This window comes from Lepidothrix coronata, unplaced genomic scaffold (assembly GCF_001604755.1).
Source record: "Lepidothrix coronata isolate B3197 unplaced genomic scaffold, Lepidothrix_coronata-1.0 Scaffold14, whole genome shotgun sequence".
NCBI lineage: Eukaryota > Metazoa > Chordata > Aves > Passeriformes > Pipridae > Lepidothrix > Lepidothrix coronata.
The window spans coordinates 6,246,082-6,262,182 of NW_016690194.1; the positions used below are offsets into that span (position 1 = coordinate 6,246,082).

Genomic DNA, 16,101 nt, shown 5'->3' on the forward strand with positions numbered 1-16,101 from the left:
AAGTATCTTGTTACAGTGGCATCCAGATGCCAATCTGTAAAAGAAATGTTATTGTTCTGCATTGCACACAGGTTTTTTTGATAAATTAAAAAAACGCAAGGGGTTCTGGTGGGGCTTAATCATTACTGGTTGTTGATTGACTTTTTTTTCTTCTCCCTATTTCATCTGCATCTGACAGCAGTTCTGTTACTGTGTTGAGCAGCTACAGGATGTTGTACACAATTTTTTTATTGTGGGCGAAAGGAAGGAACTGCTACTAATAATTTGTGTTTTAACAGGATGGGAAAACAGCAGAAGATCTCGCCAGAGCAGAGCAACATGAACATGTAGCCAATCTGCTTGCAAGACTTAAAAAGGTTGGGAATGCATGAATTTTAACTGATATTTTCATGTTTTTAAGATACTAATGAGCCATTCGAAAAAGCTGTTGCAAAATTCCTTACTGGAATTGTGTCTTTTTTTTTTATCCTTTTCATATTTTTAATAGTTGGAGTGTGTGTATTAAAGAAGGTGGCTAAGCAAGTCTGCACCACTGATCTATATCTGTTTGTCTCTGAGAACGCCTAGTAAAGCATCTAAGGTGTTTAGTGGAAAATAAACTATTAAGAATTAGCACATCCCACAAGATGACTTATTTCCCCACCATCACCATTTCACTTAGATTAAGCTTATGCAGTATAAGGGTTTGTGCCCTTTATGAAAACTCTAATACCGTATGGAATAGTTGCATACGTTCCCAATGTCATGTTTTAATTCTGCAGTTTCAGTATATCCAAATCTCCCGACAACTAGAACAGAAAGCTGACTTGGGCTTGTTGTCAGGCAGTATATCTGCCACATCTGACACGCATTGATTATTTGGATAGGTAGCATCATTCATGCTGGAAAGGTTCAGAGACTACTTGCCTGGAGATTACAGGCAAGAGCCAGACCAATTAAAATAATTGTGTTATAATTATGCTGATGGGTCTGTGGAAAACTGAAATAAATGACCATTTCAGAGTAGTAATAAAAGATGGTATGCACCAGGCATTGCCAAGGTGGAAGTAGAATCTCTTATGCCTGCCAGCAAATCTATACTTGGTAGGATTGTAAAATATATATCTGTGAAGATGTGAGAAAGTGCAAAGTTCAGGCTTCCTTTGCAATGATAACTTCTGTAAATACTTGTTGTAACAGACTCCATTTTGTATAGTTGTATCCTCACACCAAATCCTTACCTGTGTCTGCATGCAGGGGGGTAAATTTGTGGTTTAGTCACGGTGTAAATACAGAAATACTACAAACTGGCCTAGAACAAAGGGAGAAGATCAGAAAATCTTTTTTGAAAGAGACATTAGTAACTGTAATTCTCTTCTTGATAAGATTATATTATATTATAGCGGAGTATATTATTGAAGGCCTATCTATATATATGTGGGAAAAATGTGTGGTAACCATATACTTCATTAGACTATACTTTGCAACAGAGAATCTGATCTATTGAAATCAATGGATTAGATCAAACTACCAATAGTACTACACAGAATGGTCAATATACAATGTACAGAATATACCTGACACTTATTTCATTTTCAGTGCTTGTGAAGAGTTTTGTCTCTACTAGCACACACATCAGGAACCTACTGTGATAATGGCTCTTGTGGAGGATTCAGTATTATCTGTGAGGGCGCAGTATTTGCATTTAGTTTGCATTAACAAACTAATTTTATGCACTACTGTTTCTGTCAAATTTCTCAGCTCAGTTGCAGCATGCTTATAATTTAGGGGGGCTGTAGGCTCTCATTTAATGATTCATCCTACCTGTTAAATTCAGTACAAATGCAGAGCAACAGAGCTTCTCTCTCAGCTCCCAATGGGGGAGTGAAGAAAGGACAGATGAAGCTAGTTCCTTTGCTCTTCCACATTTCTTCTTTTTCTGTGTTTCCTTAAAATTCTCCCAAATATGAGAAGAATAGAAAAAGGTAAAGAAGAGGAGAAATGCACATCAAGTTTTCGGATTACTCAGGTGATAGAAGTCCCAGCAAAATTCTTCAGTGCTGCATGTATATTATATAAGATTATGGATATTGGTTATGCTGAGACTGATGGTAAGGAGACTGGGTACTGAAAGATGCTAGTTTTTCCTCCTTTGACCTCTCCATGTGATTTTCATGAAACATGTGTGATTTTCATGAAACCTCCAGGTGGTTCTTGAGAGAGACCATTGAGCTTTGTCTTGTCTACCTGTCATTGCCCTTCTGCCAGTAACTGATTGCTTGCATGATGAACCAGATGAACATCAGTCTGGCAAGAAAGTACCTGTGTTTTGAGTTTGATGGAGGCGGAAGTTCCCTGCCACATGTTCTGATTTCTTCTTTATGTTAAATTTTAGGATACGCACCGGGGGCTTTTTATCCAGCAGTTGAGGCACACACAGAATCCACAACCTCGAATCAAACTGAAGTTGTTTGGACACTCTGGTGCTGGGAAAACCACTCTTGTGGAGTCTCTCAAGTGTGGCCTGATACGAAGCTTTTTCCGAAGACGTAGGCCAAGGCTTTCCTCCACAAGCTCAAGCAGATTCCCCCCATCTCCTTTGTCTTCCAAACCTTCAGGTATGGTTTTGAAGAGAAAACATTTGCATGATAAAACATTTTCCTCTTAGTCTCTTGTAGCTCCTAAGGAAGAACTGTTGGCTGCACTGCAAAAGACAGGACAGCATAAGTATGTAAGAAACCAGAACAAAGCAGAGAGGGGACTGACTTCTCTGTGCATAGGCTTGTACCTAAAATAAGAGGGAGAGGACCAGCAAGTGTGTTGGATACATGAGCAGTTAAGGTTTTATTTGCTTACATGCTGCATAAGTGAACTTGGAGAGTGGAGGACAGGACTTGTAAACATGGTGTTTATTTTTCACCAAAAGTCCTAGGCTGTAACTGCCTGTGTCATAACCAGATTCCTTTTTGCTGGAGGAGCTTCAATAAATGGTGTGCAAAATTGAAACGATTGTTACGTCTTTGTGATTTTTAAGTAATAATAGGATTCAGAACTTCCTCTGATGCTTTGGAGTGCTTTTCCATAAGGTACAGGATTGAATTAGCCTGGTTAGAGGTGTCTAAAGTTATCTCCAAACAAGGTGAAGATGAACCTTTTTGTAAACTGAAATATATGGAAATATTAGGGAAATATATTACCTGTGTAGCACCAGTTGGCCTGTGCTAAGTGGGGAGACCTACAAGATGAGGAGGAACTAGTTAGGTTTGTACTTAAGCGTGTACCCAGCTTTGGAAAAACCCACAGAAGGACAGTGGAAAGAGCAGTGAACTGTTTGTCCAGGTCCCTTTTCTAATCTGAGAGGCTGCGCAATGTATACAAGCTAAGTGTGTCGAGGAGCTCAAATTTAAACTGATATTTAGTAGTCTTATTATATAAGTGTTAGTTTAGTTGCCTTTTTAAAAAAAAAAAAAAAAACAACTTCTGGATAATACTTGTAAGTTTGGGTTTCATTCATCATTTTTAAGTCATGTTAGAACAGTAGTAGCAGTAGATTTCATCTCTACTTTCTCTCTAGTCACCTAAGGAAGCTATAAGGCATTCACAGAGTGACTTAATAAGACAAGATCCTTGGCACAGAGATTGTTATTGCATTTGTTGTTTACTTAATACAAGGGGCTCACATCTGTGACATCAGAATAAAGAACTTGCAGGAAGGTTTTGACTGAAGATTGTTTTTTTTTTTTAATGTTGATTGGTAAGAGAACAAAAGGAGAGGTGTTGTGTGCTCACACCATCATAAAATCAGAAAGACTGCCAGTCACACTGGCAAATCAAGGTAGAAGTAATGGTCAGTTTTAAGCATGGACTTGAAAATAGCTTACCTGGATATAAAGCCAGAAAGCTGTGCAGTTCTATACAAACAAAGCTACTATGGTGTTATTTTAACATTTGGAAGTTTCTTTTTTGCTTATTACAGTAGATGTTCTTTTTGGATGTAAATAATTACATAACATGTAAATGATGTTATGTGTTGAATGACATAATCAGATAAATATTTAAATCAGCACAACTTGGTCTACACTTGATCACATTATTTATTTGTTTATGTGTTTTTTAAATTCTGTAAAAATAAGTGTATTTACCCTGTATTTATTTACGAGAACCCAAATATTTTAAATATTACAGTAGGAGATCAAACATGAAAGTATAGTTTTACTGCTAACAGGTAATTTCTTTCTATAGTAAAACCCAAATATTAGAATTTGCCATCTAGTGGAGGAAAGAAATCTTTGCCTTATCCACTAGATGGTGCAGGTCAGTTAAAAAACCCTTTCACTTCTCATTTACATTCTGGGAATCTGAACTAAGCATGAACGAAAAATATTGGTTATTAGTAAAACAGTTTTGGTTAGGGGCCTGCTTTTCTTCCCCACGTCCCCAGGAACAGTTGTTACACAGTGATATTTTTTATCATTACTTACAGGAATCAGCGATATGAATACGTAACATTTCCATGTCAATAATAATAGACCATGCTATGAAATTGCAGCCTTAGCTAAAAAACCCCCACCAGTATATTTTTGCAATATAGAACTTTAACTATTGAAACCATTTGTACACATATAATTCAGATTTTTCTATCCTTCCCACTCAGTGGTATATCTGCTAATGGATGTAAGTGCTGTATGGGATCAGTCTAGTATTTTCCTTTTAATCATTTAGAATAAGGATGTAGTTGCATATGCTCACAGCTTCACAGTCATCTCCTTTCTTTGAAGAGCACCTTGGGGTTTTTAATCTGCTTTTATGTCTTGCATACTTGTTTTGAAGTGATCTGGTAGTGATTTTCACATGGTTTGTAATCTCATTTTCTTTTCCTTGACCCAGTTTCAGTAAGTATTACGAATCTGTATCCTGGTTGTGAAAATGTCAGCGTAAGAAGCCGCAGTATGATGTTTGAGCCAGGCCTGACCAAAGGAGTATTAGGAACTTTCGTTTCACCTGCTCATCACTCTCACTTCTCTGCTGATGACCAGTCCACCAAGGCCATTGACATTCAAAATGCGTGCTTGCATGGTAAGCAGAGTCCTAGGCTGGGGTGCCTTAATGCTGCAGAATAGTTTATGCCATTTTGCTTGTTTTTAAAAATAAAAGTGGGAAAAAATCTGACCCGGTATAGTAGTGTTTGACAATGCAACACTGTAAGGACTTGATTTGTTTAGGGAGAAAGTAAATCTGCCTGATATTCTGTAGCTCTAGTATACATAATAATCACTCGTGTCATAATCTTCATAGTATCACATAGAAACATTTTTGACATGAGTAAATGGGGGAGAAGAAAGGAGGGATTTGGTATAACAGGAGCAGGTTGGCAAAGTGACTGCTAGTGTGAAGGTTCTTTCACCTCTATGTCCTTTGGGAATTTTATCAGATTTAATCTGGTCCCGTAAAGCCAAGTGTCCTCACCATTTAAGTGGTTCCCAGCTATACAAAGGACCTACTGTTCCGCCCCCCTTGACAGGGCTAGAGCATGTCTGGTGACCCCTGAAGCTCATCAGTCATGGTGAGTGGAGCTTCTGATTTCATTTGTTTTTTTCCGAGGAAGCTAACTGCTTTGCAGTTGAAAACAGTTAGCAGGTTTCAACTAAAGAGAGATCAGTCAAAGAAGTTGTCATAAGTACTTATATGGCTTTTGACTGATCACACAAATGGTGCTTATCTTCCACTAGCCATACCAACTGTTATTTATATAGGTGGTAATATCTCTCCCAGTAGGATCTCTTCATTATAAGGAAAATGCGTGTCATACAATTTTGAGGCTGAGTTAGTATTAATCAAGATTTTTATTTTGGAGAGAGAAACCTATTTATGAATGCAATATATGCACAGTAACAAATGCAGTGACAAAAAACATTTATTCTAGATGCTGAAGAGTTTGCCATGTAGCTAAAGCTTGTTCTTTGTCCAGGCTAATTTCTTTTTTTGGTATAATTTGAAACCATGTCAAATTCTGCAGGGGAACAGAATTGTGACAGACTGTCAGAAGGGTTTTCTTATATCTTTCTCTGTGCTATCTTGATGTAGAATGAAAGAGTACACATGGGTGAACTCTGAATATCTGTACTCATAACAGTACACTGGTGGCTTCTTTCCCTCTAGAAGTTTGAGGCACATCTTAATGAGCATTTATTTAACTAGAAGTAGTACAGGTGCATCAGACTTCACCATGATGTGAAGTGTATCTGGGAAGTGCCATACAGTGGAACGGACTAATACTTTTATCACCTGAAGCTAAAGGAAATGGCAAAAAGAAGCATGGGGCTTTTAGGATTCTTAGCATGGTGATTCTTCAGTCCTGGTTTACCAATGCACTGAGAATAGTAAACTCTGTAAAGCAAAGTGGCTTCTTTGAGAATGTGCTCAACTGTTTTTAACATCAGCAGTGTCATGTTAAGAAGAAAAATTAATAAAAATATAAAACTTTCTGGGGGTGAGCAGGAAAAGAATGGGAACTGTTATTCTTGATTTTCAAGGCAATTACAACATCTGTTGCTGTTGTGCAAGGCAAAGCCCAATTTAATGCATAAGACTGCGTGCATATAGCACAGGTGCTTCCATGTGGCATCCAGCTGAATGTCCTAGAGAGGAATGTGAGAGAGGAACAGATTATGAGGACCCAGCTTCTAAGCCTCTGAAACTCTACTCCCTTTGTTCATGATTGCTTTTGCAGTCTTGTTTTCTCACATGCATACGGTTTATCTTTGTGAAAGTTTAATTCAGATTAACTCTTGTTTGTCTTTCGCTGGCTAGATGTTTCTTGTTGATGAAGTGTGATCTCTTAATTGGTGTCTGTTTTTCAGGAGTTGGTGATTTCAGCATCTGGGAATTCTCTGGGAATCCTGTGTACTTCTGCTGTTATGATTATTTTGCTGCAAATGATCACACTGCAATTCACATAGTGCTTTTTAGTCTCGAGGAGCCTTATGAAATCCAATTAAACCAAGTGACCTTTTGGCTCAATTTCCTGAAATCATTGGTCCCAGTTGAGGAGCCAATAGGTATGTTCTTCTGCCTGCTAATGAAGTATTAAATGACTGTAGAATAAAGCTTCTTGTATTTCTCTGCAACTTTGTACATCACCCATGTTGTGTTGCTGTTATGTGTCTTCATCCCCATGTATTGAAACAAACTTTACACAAGGTTTCTTACAAAAAGCTAATTTTATCTGTGGAAGAAGCCAGAAGAGTTGTACACCCTACTTAGTCCAATTATAAAGGGTCATGAGGTTCAGTGCAACCTCTTGTGGCACTGGAATTTAGACCTGTACATAGCAGATCAAGTTTTTATCAGATAAGCTGTATGGAAGAGTGTTTCAGAGGGTTGGAACCATTTAAAGCAACACATTACTTAAATTCTGCTTTTATCTAGTCCCAGTTAACAGCGTTTTCAGCATAAATTTGTGACTCTTGTCAGTGAGAACAGGACAGAACAGTATTGTAAAATAGCATTACCCTTCAGTATGTGCAACTTTAATGTGTTTAACTAGAACTGTATTTGGACTTCAAATATGATAACTTCTTGGTGCATCAGGGTGTACAGAAATAAACATTTCTTGTAAATTTCAACTTCACCTATTCTCCAATTTTGCTCAGGGTTTGAGTAATTTTACTTGGTTTATATTCAAGGTTTCTAACACAGTGAACATCACTTGGCAGGCAAACCAATTAACTTTTTTTCTTAAAACATCTGTTAGTCTAGGTGTATATATACTATGTAACTGTTTGTAGCTGAATATTGGTCGGCAGACTTTGACAGTTTCATGGATTAACCAAGCTTTGACATGCATCTTGGGTCTGTGATCTGAAAGATTATTCCAGACAGTGGGCCTAACTCAGCACTCATGGACATTTGTAACACTGCTAGGGATTCACCAGACAAGTGTATTAAATACTTACATAGTGCAAAGAGTATTTCCTCACTCTTTCTGTGTTCTGCTTGAAGCTGTATGCATTATCTCAACCAGATAATGATAATGAGCCAAGTTCAACCTTCAGTTTTCAGTTCAGGCACTGTATTCTTTTATTTTCTCTTTACAATATGAGTTTCACAATATGAGCATTTGGATCTAACCAGCAATCAATTGACTCTGGAATTAAAAGCTCAGAAATTTGCAGAAGAGTGTCAAAGCTGCAAGTACAGTTAATTTGCAGTTGCTGAAAGTTTTTCATGGCTCATCAGTCTAGCAAGGAAACTTAGTTCTTCAGAGTCAGAATTTCAGTTATTTTTTTCTTCTTGCTGATCTGATTATCAGGATTATTTAGATACTTTGCTTAAATCTGTCTTCATACTGATCAGCTCAATTTGGGCACCCATGCAGCTTTATATTGTTACAGATCTCTCAAGTAGTATCTATTAACTGATGTTAGCAGAAAAGTTAAAACCTTTGGAATTATTTTCTAGTTATTTTGTCTAAGTCCTTTAACGGCCAAAAAAAAAAAAAAGGAAAAAAAAAAGATAATTACAAAATACTCACCTGGAAGTGCTATGCAGAGATTTGGGGAAATGTGGATTTTTAAGAACGAATCAAGATTATGTAGCTCTTAATTGATGAGAACTGAGCAGTGATGTAACCATATTTATCCCATATGAAGTTTATTTCAAGCTAAAACAGCAGGATTGGGTGTATTGTCTCTTTTGAAAAAAGTCTAATGATGTCTTCTCTTTTTTGGAAAATCAGTTTGAGAAAAGATTGAAAACTCTGTGTTCCGTACTGTCACCTCATTCATGCCATTTGTATCTTTCTTTCTTTTTCATTCGTTTTCATGGTTTCTGCCAGACTTTCCTACTTAACTCTCACATAAGTGAGAGGTCATTGTTTGTGTAAGTACTGCAAAGTAGCATTCATATTAACATATGAATGTTGTAGACATTTTGTGTTCTACTTACAGTCCTCTACTCTACAACTCTAGTATTAAGGACCATCCAAAGATTATGCAAAACCCTTTCAAAAAGCTGTTATTTCTGAATATTTTTTTCCTCACACTATCATAGTTTGTAGTTAATAGATGTATCATTAGTGCTATTGATTACTGGTTTTGTGGAAAAAAAACAACTAATGTAATATAACTGTATCTGATGTTATTCAAATAGCCTAGCTATTAATATATAGACAGTCCTATAAGCAGATAATAGCCAAAGCACCAGCAGTTACACTATTAATGGCTATGCTTAGAGTTGGTAAATCCACCATAAAAGTGCTTGATATGAAGAATGTAAAATGTATTTCTGCTTTTCTGACTCAGTAAGACAGCCATCTCTATAGGCATGTCTCACGTGAGGGAGTCCTCTTATTTCTCTTCTAGCATTTGGTGGAAAGCTGAAAAGACCCCTGCATGTTGTTTTGGTTGCCACACATGCTGACATAGTGAATCTTCCTCGGCCTACTGGGGGAGAGTTCTACTATGACAAAGACATGTCATTGTTGAAAGAAATCAAAAACAGGTAAGTGGGGAATGCATTTATATGTAGTGTTTAAACATGTTAATTGGAAAGAAAAAATACCAAAATGCATATGTAAAAGGTTTTTATGTGGCTTAAGCGTTATGATATTTTGAATATGTTCAGGAAGCCTGTATTGTGCTAAAATTGAAATATTTACCGCTAAAATGAGCCAAGTGTTGTCAAAATGAATTGTGGCTTAGGAAGTCTCACCCTGTAAACACTAGGGTACATCCAAAGGGCCAATTCAGCTTTCTTTCTAATGTGCTGGTGTCCAGGTTTTGCACAGTCTCAGAAAAGTGAGCAGTTCTCAGCTAAAAATTCTGGATGCAAAAGAGGCAACTTTACGAGAGAACCACGCTTTGCTCTGAAGTGATTTAGGGATAGGTATGAAAAAAGCCTAAATGAGGCCTGGAGGTACTCCCTACACAGTTTGCAAAAAGCTGGACATTACAGAGTCACACAGGTGACAAGGTCATCCAAGAGGTACCTAGAAGTTAGGGGAACTTCCAGCATTCTTCAGCAAATATCTGGAGCACGTACTAATGGTAGATGGAAATAGGGAATTTTTCATGAACATGCTGTTGGTTAAAGTAACGATAACTTGTGTTCACAGTGAGCACACAAGTGGGTAGCACATGCTATGAGAAACCATTCATACCTGTGAGCACAGACACTTGTCTGGACTGTACAAGAAACAGATGTAGGAATTCCAGCACAATACTGGTAGGGCAGTATCTTGATCTGTTGAAATAAACTGATAGAAAATACCTGTGTGTAGTCTTTGGTGTTGGAATTCTTTTAAATGCAAATCTCTTCAGAACTCAGAAAACAGATTTGTGTGGTTGAAAAGTCAAAAGCAAGTGAGAAAGAGAGCTGGTGTCAAGAGCAATGACAACTGGACTATTTAAAGTAAGAAGAAAGAAAGCAACAAACACTAAGACCTTAAAAATAATTAATTCCTGTAATCCCTTCTCTAGTAAAACATTTTGGTTTGTATTTCCAAGTCATGTGATGCAGTTATAATTTTCTTCCACATCTCCAGCCATCATCCTGAGAGAAAATAATTTTCTCTCAATATTTGCTTATTTTCAAGACAATTAGAAGCAGCTATGCTGTCTGTTATTATAAAATATCTTAGCGCAATCATAACTTTATCATTCCTTGAAGAAAAATATCTCTTGTGAAATTTAAGACTGAAGTACAACTGTATTAAGAAATAAACTGGATTTGAGACTAAATAAACAATAATTTTTGTCTTTTAGATTTGGAAATGATTTGCAAATTTCAGAAAAGTTATTTGTCTTGGATGCTGGAGCATCAGGGTCTAAAGATATGAAGCTTCTCCGAAATTACTTGCAAGAAATAAGAAGCCAGATAATTTCTGTAAGTAATGTCCTATGTCCTGTGTTGGATCAGCCAAAATGTGAACATCATGTTTAATAATTTACTGTAAATTTTGAACTTACATTATGAAGCATCTAGAAATAAGTGCTGTTCCAATATTTTTAGCAGCATGCTAAAAATATCACAGGTCAGGTGATAAACAAACTCCTGACATCAAAGATTCAGTCTTTATTTTGAAAATTGTAGCTGTTTTCAGCAGGTCACCAAAATGCTCTCTACCGAAAGAAAACAATTTGAGATTTTCAGTTCAAAGTCATAGTTTTGTATTTTGATTGGCAGTGATTGGATTCCAGCATTGGCCCTTTTTTGTTCTTTTTTTTTAATCAGCATTGTATTACAGAGAAACAAAGAAATATATTATAAATATATTTCAGGCAAATACATTTTTCTTAAATTAAACATCAGAGTAGGACAGTTTCCTCAACTGTTATGAAGATAATGAATATGTATTAACTTTTAACTGCCTTTTTAACTGAAAAATTTTGCAGTTGTATATGTATGTGTAGGTATATGTATATGAGACCAAAGGTAAAGTAACCATGGTTTGCTGTTAGCATCATGAATCCACAGAGACTTCCATTCTAAGGGTAACCAAGTCAAATTTTTATGTAGCCTGTGCTAAATGGATTTCTATTACTTCATACCAAGGACCTTCTTAGTTGTGTTACACACTAACAAGATTTTCTGCAGCTACTTCTGATAGGTATTTTTTAAAGTTAATTAAAAATGAATGTATTACTGAGTTCATTCTGTGGGTTGAGGAAAATATTTAGTTTTATGCAAAATTCAGCCTACTTTACATTCCCAATGGTCTCTTGATTTAATAGGCTTTCCTTCTCTGAAAAAACTTTATTGTAGCTGTGATCACTGGCTTGAAATCTAAAAAGGGTTTTGCTGCATAAGAAGTGCATGCTGTGGCTTGAGAGTGTAGGAAGAAGGTATCAGTGAAGTCTAAGACAGTCAATACATGAAAGTACCATTTTTGCTCCTTGTCTGGTACCGTGCTTTCTCACCTTTTGAAGTAAATTGGTCCTGCAGAGGTATTTATGGCTACAAATTTTAAATAAATTTTGATAATTTCAGTAATAAGAGCAACTTAAAAATGCATGAAGGCAACTCATGGTGTTATTAGGAAAGTTTGCTTATTTCAACCTTTCCCAAATCTTTGTTCGCGAAGCCTAGCCATGATGATGATTGCTTATTTCAGTGAAAAAGTGGTTTCTGGAATTCATTTTTTTAAGAAGAGGTAAATTGATCTTGCGGAAAGTGAATGCCAGATGATAAAGGTCCACCACAAGGGGAACTCTTTAGGTCTAAATATACATTATGAATGCATTAGACTACCATTCAAAAAACAAAACCAAAAACAACAGCATCATCAACAACAACAAAACCATCAGCACCAAACCAATAGTAACATTATTCTCAAATGGATGTTTTCTGTGCTTCATTTAAGACTTGCCCACCTATGACTCATCTCTGTGAAAAAATAATCTCCACACTGCCTTCATGGAGAAAAATTAATGGACCCAACCAGCTGATGTCCTTGCAGCAGTTTGTGTATGATGTACAGGAACATCTTAATCCCCTAGCAAGTGAAAACGACCTACGGCATATTGCACAGCAGTTGCATAGTATAGGAGAGGTAAGTGTTTTTATCTAAATTGAATCTCTTCATTAGCAAGGTACTCTTCTGGTAGAATATTGCTTTATGAGTTTAAGCAAATGTCTGAAGTTGGGGGTTTTTCTCTCCCTCTTAAGACATCATAAGAAGTAGAGACTGGTTATTAATGCTTTTTGTTATTATTATTGTCTTCTGGCTTCTATTTCATTCAACATAATCTCTTTGAGACAGGAAGAATTACAATTTATAGCTACAGCTGTAAGAATATAAAATGCCCAGAAAGGATCCATATGCCATCACCTTCAATGAAGTGTTCACTGCATATGAGAAATTTATGTGTGTCCATTAGAAATTGAATCGTAGAGTAACACCTTTGCATAAACAGCTTGCAGAGCATGACTAGGCTTTCCAGCTGTTGGGCTCTAATCATTCCATTACTAGTGGAAATCAAGAACCAAATCTGGTTTTTTTTTCTGAGCACTTGCCAGATATTAAAATGCACTGTTTGTTTTTCTCCCGTGAGCAGTGTTAATCAAATTATTTGGTTATGTTAGAAATGTTAGGAAGGAGAGAATGTGGGCTATTACCTTGTAATACAGTATGTAATACAGGTGTAAACAGTAACTTTCATATTTATAAACAGATAAACATTATGCAGAGTGAAACTGTCCAAGATGTTGTGCTTCTGGATCCTCGCTGGCTCTGTTCAAATGTCCTTGGAAAAATCTTGTCAGTGGAGAACCCAAAAGCCCTCCATCACTATAGAGGCCGATACACTATAGAGGACATCCAGCGTCTGGTGACAGATAGTGACGTGGAAGAACTGATACAGATTTTGGATGCCATGGATATTTGTGCAAGGGACCTTAGTAGTGGAGCAATGGTGGATATTCCTGCTCTCATAAAGACTGACAATCTCCATAGGTCTTGGACAGATGAGGAGGATGAAGTGCTGATTTATGGTGGTGTTAGAATCGTTCCTGTGGAACATCTTACCCCATTTCCTTGTGGAATTTTTCATAAAGTTCAGGTGAATCTATGCAGGTGGATTCATCAGCAGAGCACAGAGGGAGATGCTGATATACGTTTGTGGGTAAACGGATCAAAGATTATGAATCGCGGAACTGAGCTTTTAGTGCTGCTAGTCAATCACGGTCAGGGTATAGAGGTCCAAGTTAGAGGACTGGAAACAGAGAAGATCAAGTGTTGTTTACTTCTGGATTCTGTGTGCAGCACCATTGATAACTTAATAGCAACAACCTTACCAGGTCTTCTGACTGGGAAGTACTACCTTAGTCCTCAGCAGCTGAGGGAACATCATGAGCCAGTAATGGTCTACCAGCCTAGAGACTTCTTCCGTGCACAGAGTCAAAAGGAGACATCGCTAACTAACACTATGGGAGGATATAAAGAGAGCTTTAGCAGTATACTGTGTTTTGGGTGTCTTGATGTCTACTCCCAGGGAAGTCTAGGAATGGATATTCATGTTTCCGATCTGAATCTACTTACCAGGAGAAAATTAAGTCGACTTTTGGATCCACCTGATCCTATGGGCAAAGATTGGTGCCTTCTGGCCATGAACCTGGGCCTCCCTGATCTTGTTGCAAAGTACAATACAAATAATGGAACACAAAATTACTTTCTTTCAAGTCCAGTTCATGCCCTTCTGCAGGAATGGAGTAATGCACCTGAGAGTACTGTAGGTATCCTGATGTCTAAGCTGAGGGAATTAGGTCGCAGAGATGCAGCAGATTTTTTATTGAAGGCATCTTCTGTATTCAAAATTAATTTAGATGCTAACGGTCAAGAGGCTTATGCTTCCAGTTGCAACAGCGGCACATCTTATAACTCAATTAGCTCTGTAGTGTCACGGTAAGAGGAAGTGTTTTGCATGGACGTCCTTTTAAACTGCTGAAAGGATAAAAGATACAGTATAAGAGTTACAGTGCATACTAATTTATGAGATTTTACGTCAAAGGATCCTTCTCTAGTGCCACCTTTTATGTGCATAACCTTTCTGCTCCTAACTGTGAATTGTTGCTCTTTATTAAAAAGACTGTTGTACTTCTGGTGGTTTAAAGCTATTCCTGATACAGAATGTGCTGCTTAATACTGCCATTTCAACTGGAAAGTCTTAACTTTTGGATTATATACTGCAACTGTTTTATATAATTCTCCCCATAAAAGGTAGGGGGAGAATAATAGCACATATTACCTTAAATGTGTATTTCTTACACCCTTTTTTTTCTTTTCACTGTGTCCGCTGCTTGAAATTTTTTAATATTTTTAAGGAGCAAAATCCACCATTTGTGATCAATCTGACCAAATTTAAGCGCATTGTTTTTAGCTGAAAAAGCGAGTGCCTTTTGCAGAAGGGAGGGTGCAGTTGATTTGAATGACCCTGCTGGAGTTACAAGAACATGCTACCTCTGTTTCACTTAAATTGTCTGCATGCTTATCATTGCAAGTGGTGCTTGCCTGTTAATTTTTCCTGCACTTCTAAGACATTGGTGATGACTCACACAGAGCATTCCTGTGCCAGTACTGTGGGTATAGACATGTGATACCTAATCAAATTCAATTACAGTCAAATCATAATGTGAAAATCTCTTAAACTTGCCAATTATCATGCTTCATTATTTCCATGCACCTCAGGTAAAAGTTCATATCATTACAGAGTTCAAAAAACACAAGTGTTGGATACTGCAGAATAATATTGTCTAGCTGTCAGTTGTAATTTGTGTATAACAAAGGTTTTCTACTATTAGATCCTGCGTTACTTACTTCCTGTACTTGAAAACTTTGATGGGGATAAAAAAAAAAGGAAGCAAGGTTTCTTGCAGTGATAACTTTAAAATTGATATGAGGGAATATGACCCATTCTCTGTTCTAAAAAGCATGTAATTTTCATGGTGCGATATGTGTTTGTTTATATATATTGTATGTACATACATTAAGACTATTTTTCCCTAATCTTACAATGTAGTAAAATTTTAAAGGACTTTTCTACAAATAAACTGTTGCTTGTTGCATCTTAGTTGATCGTATTCTGTTGCTGAAGAGTACTGAACCTTCTTTTTTCCTAGAGTCACGATTGTGGAGAGGCATTGCCTGCCTTCTGAAGCTCTGGGAACCTCCTGTTTCACTTCAGAGGGATATCTTAGTACACTGCAGCAATATTTATTTATTTGTTAGCTCCAGAGGTGGTCCCCATGCAGCATAGGGATTTGCATTCATTTTGACAAATGGCAAGGCAAAGCAGATTGGTACATAGCCTTTTTCTTTGTGTTTTTTTACAAAGGAAACTAAAACAGCAGATGCGACATTGTCATCAGGAATCTTCCAGATTATGCTGTGCTGCAGAGGGAAAGAACACTGCATTAGAGCCTGTGCTGCAGTAATGGTCCTTTACATTAAAGATCCCCTCATCACACAAGGAACTGTGCTGGTGCTGCTTATTTAAACTCCCAGCATCACTCCCTGATAGCTGCACAGTCTCAATATGACACTTTATGCAGGCAGCTTTGCACAATACCTCTAACCTGTGTATGATGGAAAGAAATTAAGTGGGCCCTTCTTAAAATGCTAATTGC

The 16,101-nt window shown here is 37.1% G+C and overlaps 1 protein-coding gene across 2 annotated transcripts in view; it reads left to right on the forward strand.

Moving 5' to 3' along the window:
- Positions 1-15,552, forward strand: part of DAPK1 (death associated protein kinase 1) — a 90,428-nt gene extending 74,876 nt beyond the window's left edge. For both annotated transcript variants that reach the window (XM_017806273.1, XM_017806272.1), the window contains 8 exons: positions 279-356; positions 2,375-2,597; positions 4,867-5,055; positions 6,840-7,037; positions 9,342-9,480; positions 10,743-10,863; positions 12,341-12,529; positions 13,152-15,552. In XM_017806273.1, the coding sequence (XP_017661762.1) occupies positions 279-356; positions 2,375-2,597; positions 4,867-5,055; positions 6,840-7,037; positions 9,342-9,480; positions 10,743-10,863; positions 12,341-12,529; positions 13,152-14,384 (2,370 nt within the window). In that variant the 3' untranslated portion in view covers positions 14,385-15,552. The remainder of the gene's footprint in view (positions 1-278; positions 357-2,374; positions 2,598-4,866; positions 5,056-6,839; positions 7,038-9,341; positions 9,481-10,742; positions 10,864-12,340; positions 12,530-13,151) is intronic.
- The last annotated feature ends 549 nt before the right edge of the window (positions 15,553-16,101 follow it).